Source organism: Astatotilapia calliptera, chromosome 11, assembly GCF_900246225.1.
Source record: "Astatotilapia calliptera chromosome 11, fAstCal1.2, whole genome shotgun sequence".
NCBI classification, from domain to species: Eukaryota; Metazoa; Chordata; class Actinopteri; order Cichliformes; family Cichlidae; genus Astatotilapia; species Astatotilapia calliptera.
Window position 1 is genome coordinate 23,976,952 of NC_039312.1, and position 17,756 is coordinate 23,994,707.

At 38.4% G+C, this 17,756-nt stretch overlaps 3 protein-coding genes across 3 annotated transcripts; 1 reads left to right on the forward strand and 2 right to left on the reverse strand.

The window, feature by feature from the left end:
• Positions 1–19: 19 nt before the first annotated feature.
• Positions 20–3,277, reverse strand: tlr21 (toll-like receptor 21). Its single transcript, XM_026185887.1, has one exon. The coding sequence runs from the start codon at positions 3,163–3,165 to the stop codon at positions 238–240; it is 2,928 nt and encodes a 975-aa protein (XP_026041672.1). The 5' UTR covers positions 3,166–3,277; the 3' UTR covers positions 20–237.
• Positions 3,278–5,342: 2,065 nt separating this feature from the next.
• cnfn (cornifelin) lies at positions 5,343–6,725 on the reverse strand. The gene is made up of 4 exons (XM_026185889.1): positions 6,435–6,725; positions 6,053–6,178; positions 5,825–5,961; positions 5,343–5,610 (listed from the first exon to the last, which is right to left on the reverse strand). The coding sequence occupies exons 2-4, from the start codon at positions 6,174–6,176 to the stop codon at positions 5,518–5,520; spliced, it is 354 nt and encodes a 117-aa protein (XP_026041674.1). The 5' UTR covers positions 6,177–6,178; positions 6,435–6,725; the 3' UTR covers positions 5,343–5,517.
• An 8,693-nt stretch (positions 6,726–15,418) lies between these two features.
• On the forward strand, positions 15,419–17,314 carry cxcr3.2 (chemokine (C-X-C motif) receptor 3, tandem duplicate 2). The gene is made up of 2 exons (XM_026184911.1): positions 15,419–15,519; positions 15,702–17,314. Exons 1-2 carry the CDS (start codon positions 15,496–15,498, stop codon positions 16,782–16,784), a joined length of 1,107 nt encoding a protein of 368 aa, XP_026040696.1. The 5' UTR covers positions 15,419–15,495; the 3' UTR covers positions 16,785–17,314.
• The last annotated feature ends 442 nt before the right edge of the window (positions 17,315–17,756 follow it).

The following is a 17,756-nucleotide window of genomic DNA, read 5'->3' on the forward strand; positions in this document are numbered from 1 at the left end:
ATATTATTTGTTTGTGAAAGTTGCGCATCCCTTTAAATGCAAAACAGTAATTTAAAAGACATTTTTAGAAATTGCATATATACATAAACACTGCAAAACATAAAATTAACAAAAGCTGCTCTTACATTTATTACACATTATATTGCATATTTACAACATAACTTCATCACAGATAAACACATTTAGACTGAAAGGTTAATTGAGTAAAACCACAAATCACACATTCTTATTTTCTTTCTAAGGTTGCAAGTAAAAGTTTTCATCAGATCTCTCATCCGTAAAGTCTTCAGCTTCTTTGCTCTCACGAGTTGCAGAATATTCTTCTGTCTCTAGTCTGGTCCCTGTTTTTATTCCTCTACGCAGCTGATTCCAGAACAGTTCCTGCGCCTGTGTTGGGTTAGTACAGTCTGAACCAGGCCACTGCAGGTAAGTTTTTTTTAACATAACTTTCCTCATGCGATGATACGAAGACAGCTGCCTCTCAGAGATTGGCTCCAGAAAAACGAGCAGGAGAACATCTCTGTGCTCATCAAAGAGTCTGTAACTGGCAAGCTGGATTTCCAGAGAACACCACTCACTTTGCAGAAAATTCCTGCTCACCACACAAATGGTTTTCCGGCTGCTGTATACAGCAGAAACAATATTGTCCACAATATCACGGCCCAACTCAAAGTCCCTGTGGTGCAGGCAAAGCTTAAAAGATGATCCGCCTCCCTCCAAGTTGGGTAACAATTGGTCCATGACCCATTGTTCATCAGATGAGTTATAGGAAATAAATGCATCATATTTACAATTCTCCTCCTCCTCATGGAATCTGCTCCACTGCTCACTAAACCAGGCCCGAAACACATAGTAGCTGTACTTCATTTTCCAGTAGAGTTTAACATAGAATAAGGGAATGATTGTAAACAAGAAGATTGCAGCTGATGTGCTAAAAAACAGGTACATTCCTATATCTCCGCGACAAACTTTAGTGTCAAAATTGTAAAATTTGAGTTTTGGATTGTGTTGGCATGACAGGTTGTACAGGTACACCACCTGAACATCTGTGTTATTCTTTGTATAATTTTGCAAAGGCCCGTTGTTGCAGGTGCAGCTTACAGGATTATCTCGTATGTCAAGGTAACGAAGCATAGGTAGACTCATTAATGCGTCTACAGAAAGAGTCTGCATGGCATTGCGGTTGAGCTGCAGTAAACGTAACTGTGTAAGATTCCCAAAAACCTCTTTAGAGAAGTTCTGAATGCCCATATTTTCTGCAGCCAATCTGGTCAAATTTCTTAAATTTTTAAAGACCCCTGGTTCTAATTTTTTCACCCCAACACAGCAGTTATCCAGTGTGAGGAAACTTAAGTCTGTTAGGTCATCAAAGGTATCAGGAGCAAGATGGTATATGTTATTGTTGGTGAGATACAAAGATTTCAGCGAGTAGAGGCCACGTAGTAAAGTGCGTGGTAAAACGGTGAGTCCGTTAGGTCGCTGCCGATCTAATTTCAGATCAGTCAGTCTGCTGAGATTCATGAATGGTGACTCATGAGTTTCTGTTATGAAGCAAATCTGATTACTCTGTAAATCTAGCACAGTGAGGGTGTCTTGAAATGCACGATATAAGAAAGGGTCAATTTGTTTTAGCTGGTTTCCATCTAGATAGAGCTTGGACAGGCTTTTTAGTCCATCAAGACCCGATCGCTGAAAATGGGTAATCTTATTACCTCCAAGATCCAGTGTATTTAAAAATGTCAGGTTGAAAAAAGTCCTATTGAAAATGACAGAAATGCGGTTGTTGCGAATGTTAAGAATTTGCAAACTGACCAGATCTTCAAATGTGACACTGAACAAATCAGTTAAGAGGTTATTGTCTAAACGAAGTGTCTCGAGCTTTTTTAGTCCCTTGAGAGCGTGTATATGGAGAAATGCAATACTGTTTATGTTAAGTTGTAGCGTCCTGATATTTGGTGTATGATAAAAAGCATGAGAGTCAACTTTTAAGATGCGATTGTAACGATAACTCAGATTTTCCATTTTTTTAAATTGAAACATTTTTTTACAGTATATTAGGGAGCTGAGATGGTTGTGCTCTGCTTTGAAGTCTTCTATGTATACATGTCTTCTAAGAAACTCAAGGCAATATGCACTCTTTAGGTTGTTGCGGGATAGATCCAAAGCCCCTGTGATATTAGGACAATAGGACAGTGTGTTATTTGTAAGTTGCCTAATTGCATTATTACCCAGGTTCATATTTTTAAGATTTTTCTCTTTCAGCCTTTTTTTCAACAGTATGCATAATTCTTTGAGCATGCTGTCATTGTTCAGTCCTGTACCAGAGAAATCAACATGACTTGGATTGATGTTGCTAATGTTTAAAAACTCCACTATTGTTACATTTGTTGAACGCAAATGCAAATAATTTATAGTGCTCAAATCAATTTGATCAAAGGCTTTTGTAGGCAGCTGAGAATTGTATGACAAATCTAAAATGTTGATAAAGCTGAGAAATGAAGGCTTACATCCCAGCGTTAATAGATTATTATGGCAAACATACAAAACAGTGAGGGACTGGGGCAGTGACACATTTGAGTGTCTGAGGGAGGTCAAATTGTTAAAGCAAAGATCCAGTGTCGTCAGATTTGTCAGATGTGCCACAGACTTAGCAATGCCTGAGAAATCTGACAGAAAGTTTTGTCTCAGGATTAAAGTGTGTAGCTTGAGAACAGATGAAAAAATATCCTCGGGCAGCCGCTCCAATGCATTGTTGGCCAAAAAGAGGGAGGTGAGATTCTGCAGGTCCTTAAACAGAGAAGGGTTGAGCGCTGATATTTTGTTTAATGACATGTTTAGATTCTTCAGTTGATACAAGCCTTGGAAAGCTAACTGACGGATGGTTGTCAAGGAATTATTATCAATTCTGAGGTGCTGAAGGTCTACTAGGTTACTAAAGCTGTTGTTAGGAAGGTCCGTCAGAGGAGTTCTTAAAATGGTGAGATTGATGGCAGATGGTGGCAGGTCACTGACAATATCAGAAATATGCATTGCATTCCGATGCATGCAGTTGAAAGTTTTCCCATCAGAATCTGCTTCTGCAATGCAGTTCCTGAAACTGTAACTACTGGTGAGTTGAACAGCTGCAAGAACAACTGTAACTGACAGCAGCTGATGGTTTCCCATTTTGTCTTCTTGCAGTGCAAAGAAATAGTCCTTTAAATAACTTCTGTTGGCTCCTTTTTTTTCGTTTCGTTTGTTTAAATATTAAGTTGAAAACGTCTAAAGGCCTCTGTGTTTTTTCATCAGGTGAATGCAGGGATCTGAAAAGAGAATACTTTCAAATCAGAAAAAAATTCTAATATCAGATTGCAAATTCTCGCTTTAGGTATATCATTGATGTTTTCAGCTGTCTCTTAAAATCTGACAATAATAATAATGTGCTTTTTAAGACCCTCAAAAGCGCTTTACAATTCCACTATTCATTTACACACTGGTGGAGGTAAGCTACAGTTGTAGCCACAGCTGCCCTGGGGCACACTGACAGAAGCAAGGCTGCCATATCGCACCATCAACCCCTCTGGCCATCGCCAGTAGGCGGTAGATGAAGTTGCCCAAGGACACAACGACCGGTTTGAGCTGACTGTCCGAGCTCAAACCGGCAACCTTACAATTCGAAGACAAACTACCAACTCTTGAGCCACGATCGCCCCAAGTACAAGTACATTTAAACATTATAAAGACGTAAATTGACAAACTAGCATTGTATATCTGATAGATTTTTAATCATTTTTAAAATATTGTAGAAACAGTATACAGGACACTCATCATGGTTATTGGAGCCTGCTGCCTTCAACTGACATTTTAATTTAGACTAAATATTTTTATAATTACTTTACTAACCCAAGCTCAGATTCTTACCTTTTCTTGTTGCTGTTACCGTTTCTTATTAGAAGCAGTTGCGAGTCTCTAGGAATAGTCTCAGCATAAAAGAATCTTCTAATCCTGAGGTGTGAGGAGCGTGTCCCCGAAGAAATTTATACGATGAGAAAAACTTTGTTCCTCTTTTCTTATGTTTTCACATCCACTTTCAATATAAATGAATGTTTGCCCTTCTCCTCCTCTTTAGGGTTTCTCACACGTCATTGCGGTCCACACAATGCACAATGTTGAAAAGCAACGAATTCCTAATTGAATACTACAGGAATACAATATATGGCAAAAATCACGATATCAATAATTTTAGAACGATAAAAGAAATGCATAGAAAGAGTTGAGAAATAATTTGGTTCTTTCCTATGTATAATGTTTAATTTTCACCCTTTACAAACATAAATTCTTATGATTTTGCAAATAAGATAACGTTTATTTCCTATCCTTAGACGATCCCAAGAAAACTGAAAATGTCATGATGTGTGAAGTTAATCTAATTTGTACTTACTTAAATTAATGCTGTTTATCCTGCCTTCTCAGACAGCTTTGTTTTTGGTGGCTGCAAAAACATTGAGTCAGAAAGAGGAAGCTGTCTATAAAAATAAAATGTATAGAAAGAGTTGCGAAATAGTTTTCAGAGAGTTTTTTATATAATACGTGCCACTTTTAAGATTCACCCTTTATGAGCATAACTTTATAATATTGATGTCATTCCTCAAACTTCCCCAGGAAAACTGAAAACATGTCCTGATAGTTTAAAGTTATAAGGTACCCTAATTTGTACTTACTCAGATTAATGCTTTTCGCCTCACCTTGTGCCTTTAGACAGCTCTGAAGTACATGGTCAGCCAAAAATAAAACAGTCAGTCAGAAAGGGGAAGATGTCTCCAACGTATTCTTCTTCTTTCATAATCCTTTACAGCTGTGTTCAACTATTTAATCACAACACATTAATTCCAATAGTTTTATTGAAATATTGTTTTTGAGTGGATATACAATTTGCATTCACACATCTATAACTCACGTATTTTTAACACAATTATGTTAAACATTAAAAAAAGAAAAATATAAAATTGTGAACATTATTGAATTGTATTGTAGGTAGTAAAAAAGTTCTCAGAAATGATGATGATAGTTATTTGAGTTTACCACCATAAACTGGTTGATTCTTTTTGTTTTGTTTTGTTTTGGGGGGTTTTAAGGGTGGTTAAGAGTTACTCGTGCTGCAAATTCCCACATATCCGTCAGATTTTTTCGCTGATTTGTTGCACAAACTTGGTGTCAGCACAATGAGTCGCTGTTGAACTTCGAGTGAAAGATACGGGGGTTTTAAGCCTTATTCTAAGACTCAGAGCTCACATTTAAAATATAACAGATATACTATGTAATCCTATTAAACTATAGAATAAACAAGGAAAAACAAGAAGGAATTGTCAGTTTAGTCCAGTTATCTGACTTTATTTCTTATCAAATCCTTTAGCTTTACTACAATATGTCTATGCCATTTTTTTAACATTTTAATTTAAGATACAGAAACTGAAGAAATACACTTTCACATATTATATTACTTTGATACTTTGAGGATATCATATATTGTATAAATTTTCAGTTTCCTCTTATCTTCTGCTCACGTGCCATCTGACATAATCCACATGCTGGAATGCAGGCCATGACTAACCAGTCGTCACACACAGAGCCCTGAGGAAAAGCACAGTCACAGTAAACTGGTGACAAACATCATAGTTTGTTTTTTTTACAGAACCATATTTAGAGTGCTGGGATTTCAAAAATGTAATATAAAACACCATCTAGATTAGAATTCTAGAGAATTTTCTGACTTCATGATTGAATTCATGATTAGAATTCTAGTCTTCTTGTTTAATAAATGATTAGAAATCTGCACCACACTTACACCAATATTGTATCTGTTGCGTATGCTTGTCCGTAAAGCAATCAGGGCGCCGGGAAGGCAGGCCAGACAGCAGCTTTCATCGCTGTCCTGAGCCACCTGACAAGCCAGGATGCAGGGAACGAATGTTCCACAAAGACCTGGAGGTGAGAGATGTTTTATCATATTTCTGTTATGTTACACTGTTGGTAAACTTCAGCATGTTCCCATAGAACTTATATAGACACGTACAGATGCCGCAGTCTTCACAGCAGTCGCATGCATTTGTACTCCACTCTGACGACCCACGGGAGACCGTGTACTGTGTCACAGTCACCTGAGGTTGTGCATTTATCACATTTGTCTGGTATTCCATGGCTGCAAGAAGAAGAAAAATAACTTGGAGCAAATTAAACATGAAGGTCACTTACTTTACCAATTTACTTTCTTGTTTATAGAACCTTTGAGACACTTTTACACAGTTTCTTTATAGCAAATGTTATATATCCAAATCTGTGTTGTGAAAGCTTCTTAAGATTTTATTCCAACCAAAAATTATTAGATCTTTCTTGATTAAGAGTTTACCCCAAATCAGATATGAAGAAAATCAGTTAGTAGGATGAGTTTAAACTACCTTGATTTGTAGGAAAATTTGCAGTCCCCTTCAACTCTTGAAGTTAGTATCTGGCTCCTGAAAGCAAGGTCTGAAATTGAAGACTAGGATAGGGTTTACAACCACAGCTCTTATACCCAATGACACAGTATGCATAGGTTGTAGTTCAGTTTCTATGCTGATATGAGATGGCAAACAATGACCAAGTAAACAGGGCTGAATGCCTTGTAAAGGAAAAAAGGAAAAAATGTTTGGTTTTGGGGCGTATCACACACCTAAAATGGTGCACCTAGAATTATGTGTGTGTACATAACAGGGGACAAGCTGAAAAAATTAAATGAACTGTGACGCTCAAGCGCATACTCTGTTGACTTTATAAAGTGGCACTCCGTATGTAAATACCAGTGACTCAAGAAAGTACTCAGCGCAGAAACATTATACTTGTTTAATACAATTTAGCAAAGTATTTCTGACTTCTAGGCCGTTCAAATACCACTTTTGTTGTTATTTATGGCTTTTTCAGTTAAAAAAAGGTAACAAATCATCAGTTCAAATGTATAGTGCATTACATTCAGTTTTAAATATGACTAACTTATCTCTGTTAATCAACTCTATACCACAGGCCTTCAATCTGGCAGTAATTAAACCACTACTTAAAAAGCCATCACTTGACCAGCTTTCTTGGCTACTTATCTCCAACCTTCCTTTTATCTCAATAATTCTTGAAAGAGTGGTTTAATGGTAATGCTAAATGGCTGATTTGAAGAGTTTCTGTCAGGTTTCATAACTTGGCAAAGTACAAAAATAGTGTTAGGGAAGGTTACAGAGGCGGAGGTGTAAGTGCCTGCCTCAAAACAGGACAATTTAGCTGCATTTAACCTTCAGTTAATCTTTATATAGTTAGGTAGGAGTCAGAACATGTTTCTTTTTAGCTGAAAAACATTACACCAGGTAACCTGCAGTTTTGAAAACGTGTTTTCCGATGATGTTTGCTACCCTACAATCCGTCCTACTCTGTAGTAAAATCAGTGACATTTGACAGTCCTGTTGCTCCCATTGAAATTTCTATAGCCTATTTAAAATCTAAAACTTAAAATTGTCCGTAGATCAATGTTTCAATATTTATATCTTTTATTAGTGGTACATGTGGTTTGGTTATTTTCCTTTTAGTTGAAAGTACACTGAGAGAGGGCTTTTTTCATATTAATGTAATTTTTTCATCTAATTGAATACAATCTATTTGTGAATGATTGTCAGTCCAAAGAGGGAGAGAGGAAAGAGGGGAACGTGAGGAGAATGGTCAGGAAGAACCAGGTAAGAAAATGGACAGCTGACTGCAGGTTTCCCCAATCTTATAAATTTGCAATTCATTATGCAAATGTACTATAAGATTGGGGAAACTTGCAGTCAGCTAAGACTAAAGAAGTCACTTGGGTGAGTGACAAAACTTTTCTTCCACAAAACGTTATGTCCAGATGAACAGAATCGACTTTTGGAGATGCAGTAAAGATCGTTTCATACATAGTATACATTGTACCATAGGCAAAGTTGCCTCCATTTTTAAGATTTAAGTTTGTTTTTTTTTATTAATATTTTGTACATTTGTACATGTGAAATGCACTTCACACACGTACACACACACACAGTTGTTTGTCGCCAGATGGCACGTTTATTTCTAGTTTTCATTTGTTATGACCGTCCACAGTCTGACAGCTCCGGTCTCAGCTGATTTCCAGCTCTCCCTCTGCTCCTCTCCCGTCTCACTATAAAAGGGGAAGGAAACCATCATCAGTCCAAACGCCATCAGCTGTTCTCACCTGCGTCTCCAGCACCGCCCCTTTGAGCTCACTGCACCACTCCTCCCCTGCAGCCGCGCCCGGGACCACACCTCCGCCACAGTACATTTCAAGGACTCTTCTATTTTTGGAGTGTATTTTTGTGTATCTGTAATATATTATACATACACATTAAAAGTGAATCTCTGTCCACTCAGTTTACTTCTTGCTCACTATGAACATCATTCATTTTTCTTCCCCAGTAATTAAGGTTAGGATATGTAATTTTTTTTTTAATTCCAATCCATTCTTCTTTTGCAGCATCTAAATAACCTTTATCAGATTTGATGGTTTTGTTACAGACTTTTCAAAAAAGTGTTTTCCTTTTTCACAAATGTGGGGATTAAATTGTGTTAAAATGTACAAAACAGTCATGTTTTGTGATGAGGACCCAGGCACAGAGAGACTTGATGAATTTAAGAATCTTATGATTTAATAAAGAAATTTGCAGACTTGCACAGAGATGGTAAAATTATGATGACTGATAACGGAGATGAAGACAACAGATGACGAGGACAGGGAGGAACAGAGGTATAAATGCACCAAGGAGACAGTCAGAGAGAACCTGGGATAACTGGAGACATTAAAGGATGCAGGGACTGACAGAGACAGGGAAGAAGTCTCATCGTGACGAGTAAAGTTTATCTTGTCTGGCTGGGCAGCTCTCTGGGTGCTCCACACCCCCAAAGCTCTGATCCTAGAATCCCCCCTGGTTAAAAATGATCTTCTTATGGCACCTGACAGTAACATCATCCTTTTGCTGTCAGAGGCTATACTTCAGTGCATCATTCATTGTTGACCACAATATTTTATTAGAGACATTGGGGCAAGCATTAGGTATTTAAGGCACTGCTATGCAGTGGTTTGAATTTTATCTAGACTCCAACAGATTTTATGCTAGGACCAGTTCTGTTTACTTTGTATATGCTATCATTAGAAGGCATAGCATACATTTTCACTGCTATGCAGATGATCCCCAGCTTTATCTAGCTCTGAAGCTAGATAACACACACCAGTTAGTTAAACTGAATGAATATCTTAAACACATAACTACCTGAATGACTTCTAACTTTCTGCTTCTAAATTCAGGTAAAACTGAGCATATTGTACTCAGCCCTAAAAATCCTAGAAATATGGTCTCTAACCAGACGCTTTCTCTGGATGACAGTGCCTTAGTCTCCTGTATTACTGTGAGGAATCTTGCAACTGTTCTTGGTGAGAATGTGTCCTTCAATGCGCATATTGAACAAATATGTAGGACTACTTCCCTCTCCTTTTGTGCAATATCTTTCAAAATAGAAACGTCTGATCGTGATGCTAAAAAATGAGTTAGTTGAGAATTACTTTCTGGCTGGACTATTGGATATCATTATTATCAGGCTGTCCTAAAAACTTACTGAAAAGTCTTGAGTTTATCCAAAATTCAGCAAATAGAAAGAGAGAGTGTATTTTTCCTATATTATCTTCTCTTCATTGGCTCCCTGTTAAATCCAGAATCAAATTTAAACTCTGTCTCCTCACATACAAGGTCTTGAATAATCGGGGCCCATCTTACCTTAATGACCTCATTCATACACCACTCTGCATTTAATTATTAGCTGTTATTAATCTCAGGTTCTCTTCTACACTCTGTCTTTGGCCTGTTTTTCCCCTTCTCCCTCCCAGCCAGTCGAGGTAAGTGGTTGCCCCTCCATGAGCTTGGTTCTGCCAGTTGTTTCTTTCCATTAAAAGGACATTTTTCCTTCCCACCATCGCTAAGTGCTTACTCATATGGGGCCATCAAATTCTTGGGGGTTTCCCTGTATTATCATACGGTCTTTGCTATCTTACAATATAAAGTGCCTTAAGGCAACTGTTTTTGTAATTTTGCACTATATACATACATTAAATTGAACTGAATACATTAGTTGACTTGATGATTCAATGTGGAAATAGTGAAACAATATTGTCTCTTCATCACTGACAAGTTTATTTTTAGCACTTTGTAAAGTCATTGATCTGCACTTGGACCAAGAGGTTTTTGTCAAACCCCTCTCATCACATCAAATTTTTCCCCATACATCCTCATCCATTACACTGAACACTGAATCTCTTTGAGGTTGCTTCTTTACATAGCGCACACCAGTGACTGTACAGCTGTCCACTCATCTAACATCATTGTTTAATCTGCTGATGATGCAATTGTTGTTGAGCTAATCTCAGGTGAAGGTGAGTCAGCATACAGAGATGAGATGTGCCCATCAGCAGTAGCGGTTTTTGATAGGGGCGACATGGGCGGTTGCCCAGGGCGGCATCGTGGTGGGAGCAGCATCACGGGCATCTCCAATAAAAAAAAAGTTGCTCGTACTCATGCTGCCAGACATCAGCCAGTGCATTTTGGAGATGGCATAGGCACCGGTTGGTTTTCTGCCGCCCATTTGCTGGGAGTAAAGGCGCCCTCCGTTTGCGACGTGCGCCTGCTGCTTGCGGCACATGGAGGAGAGGGCGGGGCGGCGGAGGATTCACTGCCTGGAGCAGCATCTAATAACCAGCTCGCAGAATATAACAAAATAAAAACAAACCAACAAACACGAAACACCAGACATTATGATACAGTCTTATAATTTGCTTGAAAATTTTTTTTTTTTTTTTTTTTTCGAAATTCTATAAAGTGAACACGAGAGCGCTCGGTGCGCCCATTTGCTGCTGTGCTGAAATCAAAGTAAACTTTATTGTCATCTCCGCTACATGCAGTACAGTATACAGAAAGACGAGACGACGAGGCTCCAGTTACAACAGTGCCAGTAAAAAAACAATAAATATAAAAAGAGTAAAATATATATATATACTTTAGGACTAGCAGTAAAGGGATCAATAACAATTTATAATTTACAGTTTGATGATTTAAAGTCTGGCACACAAAGTGTCGATAGGGGAGGGGGCGGCTGCTTCCAAATAGAGCACATTTCATTCATAATGTGGAAATCCAAGCCCATTTTGTATTCCAGGTCTGACTCCTGGGTTGTGCAAAATCCCAAAGATAAACCGTAGACAAAGTATATCTGTGAACTAAGGTTTTGGTCTATTAGGTTATGTTGTGGTGATCCTCGGGTTGGGGGATGGGTGTTCATACTGGAGTGCAAAATTAAAACCAATGGAAGATGGGCAAGAAATGTTCAAAGCCATCAGGTGTTCAGTTTAGGAAAAAAGAGAAAAGAAGAGGAGGAGAAACGAGCAAAAGATACAGGTAAGCAGATGTGTCATTGGATAATGGCAGGTCATGTGTCCTGAAACAATCAGAATCAGAATACTTTATTAATCCCTATGGAAATTATGTGGGTTACAGTTGGTCCAAGAAGAAATTCTAAAAATAGTAACAGTAACAGACTAAACTCCAAACAATACATTGTGTTACAGATTTTACACATTTGGGAAATAGCACTAATATATACAGATCACTCAGTTATAAATATCAAGAATTAACAGAGGTGATTATAAATAAATATCAACAAAATTGACAAGAATATTCCAGAGTAAAAAAGAGCGTGTGTAAAAAGGGTGTAACTATTGTAGCATTTACAGTGTATTAGATGGAGGAGTTGTACAGGGAGATAGCCACGGGCAGGAATGATTTCCTGTGTCATTCAGTGGTGCATTTGGTAATCTCAGTCTCTCACTGAACGTGCTCCTGTAACTAGCCAGTACTGAATGGAGTGGGTGGGAGGTATTATTCATGAGGGGGTGTTCCAGGGCACCAAACAGGCTAAGACCGCCACTGCCCATCAGTGTGGTGTTCAGTGAACATAGTATCTTAGAATACCTTGAGGACTAAAGAGTTGATACTGAAATACAGGAAAAGCTTGACTCAAACCAAGCGTAATTTTGTATTGACTGTGGAGAGCTTGTGAGTTCCTCAGTGAGACTCCACTTTCTGCTGTTATAACATAATTCACATCAGTGTGGTAGGCATGCTGCTCTGTGGCAGAAAAAAATGGTGCTGCAAGCACTGGTGGAGAAAAAACCAGCGGTTGCTATCTGTCAACCCTAGAGAACATTGCCACCTCAGACCACAAAACGTCATCAGGGACTGCTCTCTTTCCAGTTAGGGACTTATTCTTCGTCTAAAACATGCACCTCTAGATTGTGACACCCTTTCTTTCCAAAAGCTATCTGTGTTCTGAACACTTGCATCCACCAATAAATAAATGTGCCGATAACTGACTCATGCTGCAACTTTTTTATTTCAATAAAGCTACAAAATGCAAGTGTAAAATGTCACATTAATAAAACACTAGGGTTGAGTTTTTGTTCACATTGGGTAACATAAGAAAAAGTCTGAATTTAAACATGGGAGCATAGTGTTTGAGGGGCTGTCAGAAGACACAAAAACATGTATGATGTTACACAATAGCTTAATTTTCCAGGAGACCTTCGGTTGAGACAGATGTAACCACAACAGTATTCAGTTCCTCTCAAACGAACTGCTTTTCAAAAATAACACTTGTACCGTGAGGGGACATGGCTCACTCAGACTATCCAGCCTCTGTCTAGTTTATGACTCATTTTTTAACTGAATTTTTCAATTTGCATTTGAATGTTCTTGAACCTCACTATGCAATTATCTACTGCTTAAACATACCTTTTTTTTATGCGTTCACCTTAGTTTCAAACTTGTGGACTGACTGTCTTTTGGTGTCATTGGTGCCCAAACCTCATAAACTTTTAAAGTTTTTTAAAGTCTGCATAGAGACATCGTTTGCAGGAAATCCTATCTACCACATTTCAAGCAAACGATATATTCTGATGTCATCCTCTTAAACCTATGTTTAATTTAACCACAAAGATAAACGCAAATAATGTCATATCCTGTCTTCTTTAAAGCCTGCACAATCATAAAGCCTTCAGTATCTCTTTCACCAGCCTTCATCAGCTTGTATCCTGTTTTTATAAAAGTTCAGAAGGTAAGTCTTGTTTGCTCTATTTATACATATATATATATATATAATATTTTAGTGAGTTGACATGGCTCACTCAGTTAATCCAGCTTTAGTAGTTTTAACTGAGTGACTTTAATTAAGTCGCCCACTGCTTGCTAACACGCTTTTTAAAAATTTTTCATCTTACCTCAATTTAAAATTTAAAATCTTTTAGTATTTAGTACACTAATTTAGTAAAACAGTTTTAGCATTTACTTTTAATTCACTTCCGAGAGCCTTTGAAGTACCTCTAACATTGCTTCTGCACACAGCTTATATCCTGTTGTCATCCTTTAAACCAGGGGTGGGGGAACTCGAGGCCTTAATGGCCAGTGTCCTGCAGGTTTCAGATGTGTCCTTGATCCAACACAGCTGATTGTAATGGCTAAATTACTTCAACATGTCTTGAAGTTCTCCAGACTTCTGGTAATGAACTAATCATTTGATTCAGGTGTGTTGATCCAGGGTGATATCTAAAACCTGCAGTACGCCGCCCTTGAGTAATATGTAATGCATGTTTATAGAGAGATCTTTTGTTTTCAGTGAGGGATGTTTTTTTTTTCCCCCCAGAAATCTTTTATGTATTTTTTCATTGCCTCCCTACAGGTTTACATTTTGCCAGGAATGTCATTGCTAAAATAAAAGAAAAAAAAAAGAGCACAATTATTAATCTCACTGAGGAAAACACTAAATGGATTTAACCTCTATAATCTAGCATGAAAATACTGAAAATACCACAAAGCTAATAAACTTTGTTTTATGCAAGAACGCACTCTTGGCTGAAAACCTGAAGGTTGACATAGCTCACTTCCAGGTGCAAAGTTCCAGGAAGACAGCTCTCTGTTTTTCTTGCTTATTTTTTTATTATAGAAAACTGCATGTGGCACCATGGTGAAGTGGTTCACACATACTGGTGGTGGTCAGAGGGCCCGGTGGCGCCAGTGTCCGGCAGCCTCGCCTCTGTCAATGCGCCCCAGGGCAGCTGTGGCTACAATGTAGCTTGCCATCACCAGTGTGTGAATGGGTGAATGACTGAATGTAGTGTAAAGCGCTTTGGGGTCCTTAAGGACTTGAAAAAGCGCTATACAAATGCAGGCCATTTACCATTTGCCTGACATGCAAAACCTGCTCAGTATGTGCCTAGATAAATGGTAGTGCATCAGGAAGGTTATTTGCCATAAAAAAAAACCTCTGCCATATTAAATATCACATATGCAGACCCACTTTTTGTGATGAATCTTTCAGAAATAAGGGAGCAGCTGAAAGTCAGATCTGTTTTACAGGGAACTTCAGTGGCACACAGTTTGGAGCCAGGTGGTCCGAGTTTGACGACAGAAAGAATTTTCACAAATGAGTGACTCATTAGCTCTAAGCCATTGCAACACAGCTGCACTTGCAACATTTACTTGAGGCACACTGTCAAGTTTAACGCAAGATTATCTGTCAAGATAAGAACCTTAACCTTCTTAAACCTCACTGGTTGCTAAATGTAAAAATGCACTTAGAGGTAACCATGCATAAGTCAACAAATATAGAAACTGTAACTAAGACATCAACTCTGATATTTCATGAGCGAAATCCAAAGTCACCAATGTTTGAAATCACTTAATAAATCTTGTAATGCAGTCCTGCTGAGCTCTAAACTGTTTTATATTTTCACATTCTATAAATTGACAAAAACAGGAAAAAAAATACTCCTGAAGAAACAAACAAACAAGTTCCTACATTGTAGGTTGAGTGAAATGCTTGATATGTCAAAGCAAGTTGAACTTGCAGCAGTGGCGAGTGTAAAATTTGTGCCAACAAAGCACTTTCACTTCTCCTTAGTTGTGGAGGATTTCTTTGCAAAAACAACTTTCTGCTTTTTAAAACCTGACAACTTATAGTTTTTTACTTTATGATGTGTAATCAATTTGTGTTTTCAAAGAGGATGCATTTTCTTCTAAGTTTTCTTGCAATGGAATATTTTTCATTTTTCCGCACAGTAGTCATGCTCTGTCTGTCTGGCTGACGCTTACAACTAGGTGGAGACACAGATTAAAAATATGTGTAAAAAATTTCCTGAAACAGTCATCAATTCCCACTTTAGCTATGTTTTCATCTGTCTAAAACTGAAAAAAAAAACAATCAGTTCCTGAAATTCTTACTTCTTCTTTCTGATCCTCTGTCATCTGGCTAAGGCAAGATGTGAAAAGGGATGTTTGGCAAACGTGTTTATGAGAACAGTACTCTCATCTCCCTTGGAAGGTTTTAGGTCTTCTGCTGGCTCGCCGTCCAATCCCAGATTCAGCCATGTCAACCACAGACAATATCTGGGTGAGTGGATATTTTTAAAATTTAGTTATTAATTTAAATTAGTTATTTAGTTGTTATGCATAATTGTTCATTAGGAAACACAAAGTGTTACCTGAACCTTATCCAAAAGCAAGTCTTTTTTTTTTTTAATTACCCAGACATTGAAAGACATTGATGAGTTCTGTATCTCTGTCTTCTCACAGGACTATGATTATTATGGAAATACGACAGAAGCTGTTGCAGCCCCGTGCTTAGAGGAAGACATCTATGGTTTTGCAGAAAAGTACTCCCCTGTAGTATACAGCCTGGTGTTCGTCTTGGCAGTTGTTGGCAACGTGCTGGTGCTGTGTGTGATCAGACGCTACAGAATCTCTCAGAGTAGTGGAGCTTGTGCCTTTTCCTTAACAGACACCTTCCTCCTTCACCTGGCCATTTCAGACCTTCTTCTGGCCTTCACTCTGCCCCTGTTTGCAGTGCAATGGGCTCACCACTGGATGTTCGGCTTGGCTGTTTGTAAGATCTCTGGTGCTCTCTTCTCCCTAAACCGGTACAGTGGCATCCTCTTCCTGGCCTGCATCAGCTTTGACAGATACCTGGCAATCGTTCATGCCATCAGCTCAAGTTGGAAACGAAGCACATGCCATGCTCAGTTTGCATGTGCCATCATCTGGGCAGTCTGTCTGGGCTTGAGTGGAATTGACATTTACTTTAAACAAGTGGTGATGATAGACCTTGTCGGTCAGCAGAGGGGGCCCGTGTGCCAGGTGTGGTTCACTGAAAACACTTTACAGTGGCAGGTGGGGCTGAAGTTTGTCAGTGTAGTGCTGGGCTTTGGGGTTCCCCTCCTAGTTATGCTCTACTGCTACATCCGGATCTTCAGGTCTCTGTGCAATGCCTCTCGCCGCCAAAAGCGCAAGTCTCTCCGCCTCATCATCTCCTTAGTGTCTGTATTTGTAATCTGTTGGGCTCCATACACCTGCTTCCAGCTGGCAGATAGTCTGCTAAGGCTGGGTGTGTTAAGTGCATCCTGTGAGCTTGGCTATGTGCTTGACGTTGGAACTCTGATCACTGAAAGTCTGGGGTTGTCACACTGTGCCCTCAATCCTCTGCTGTACGGCTTTGTAGGAGTGAAATTCAGGCGGGAGCTAGTCAGAATGTGTAAGGGGCTACTGGGACAGAGGAGCTGGCTGGCAATGGAAGGGTGGCGAGAGCGAAGGCTTAGAAAAGCCACGGGATCGTTCAGTTCTGCAGAGAGTGAAAACACCTCGTATTCTGTCATGGTGTGATTTTAGTCAGAGATACATAAAGAGAAAGGAAGATGAAAATATATTTTTGTGGTTTTGGGTGTGAAGCTTGTATAGTAAAGTGAGGTGAAAACTGAAATAAAATGTTCTCAAAAATATTTGCTACATGTTATTGGTGCTTTTTTGGAAGTGTGCAGTTTGTATTCTTTTGATTTCTTTTGTGTGTGACACGAGCCATGGAGTAAAACGATTGCAAAATGCTGATGTTGTCACAAAATATTTCTTGCTAACTTACTGTGAAAATTTTTGATTTCCACATTTCTAAAAAGCTTGATCAGCAGTATTGGGTAACGTTTACGTAAGTACTCAGAGTCAGATCTCATGTATTTATTCCCAGTAGATTGTAAATTTTTAAAAGATTTTAAATCTGTATATGTTATAATTTATGTTGTAACATGTATAAATCAATCATCCTATTTGTGTCCTTTAAAATGTTTTGTGCTGCAAAAGATGAAATGGCTATAGTGCTTCTTAAATTTTCTATGTATCATTGAAACGCAACCTTTATTTTGACCGATACTGAATATTTTTGTATTAAATGTTTTAAAGAAAATGATTATTCAGTTGTCTTTTATGTATTTTTTCATTGCCTCCCTACAGGTTTACATTTTGCCAGGAATGTCATTGCTAAAAAAAAAAAAGAAAAAAAAAAGAGCACAATTATTAATCTCACTGAGGAAAACACTAAATGGATTTAACCTCTATACTCTAACATGAAAATACTGAAAATACCACAAAGCTAATAAACTTTGTTTTATGCAAGAACGCACTCTTGGCTGGAAACCTGAAGGTTGACATAGCTCACTTCCAGGTGCAAAGTTCCAGGAAGACAGCTCTCTGTTTTTCTTGCTTATTTTTTTATTATAGAAAACTGCATGTGGCACCATGGTGAAGTGGTTCACACATTTGCCTGACATGCAAAACCTGCTCAGTATGTGCCCAGATAAATGGTAG

Coding starts and splice junctions, on each gene's coding strand:
- cxcr3.2 (XM_026184911.1), top strand. CDS start 15,496: ATGTCAACCACAGACAATATCTGG. Junction 15,520..15,701: donor CAACCACAGACAATATCTGG/GTGAGTGGATAT, acceptor GTCTTCTCACAG/GACTATGATTATTATGGAAA.
- cnfn (XM_026185889.1), bottom strand. CDS start 6,176: ATGGAATACCAGACAAATGTGATAAATGCACAACCTCAGGTGACTGTG. Junction 5,962..6,052: donor CTGTGAAGACTGCGGCATCT/GTACGTGTCTAT, acceptor TCTCACCTCCAG/GTCTTTGTGGAACATTCGTT. Junction 5,611..5,824: donor GCAACAGATACAATATTGGT/GTAAGTGTGGTG, acceptor GCTTTTCCTCAG/GGCTCTGTGTGTGACGACTG.
- tlr21 (XM_026185887.1), bottom strand. CDS start 3,165: ATGGGAAACCATCAGCTGCTGTCAGTTACAGTTGTTCTTGCAGCTGTT.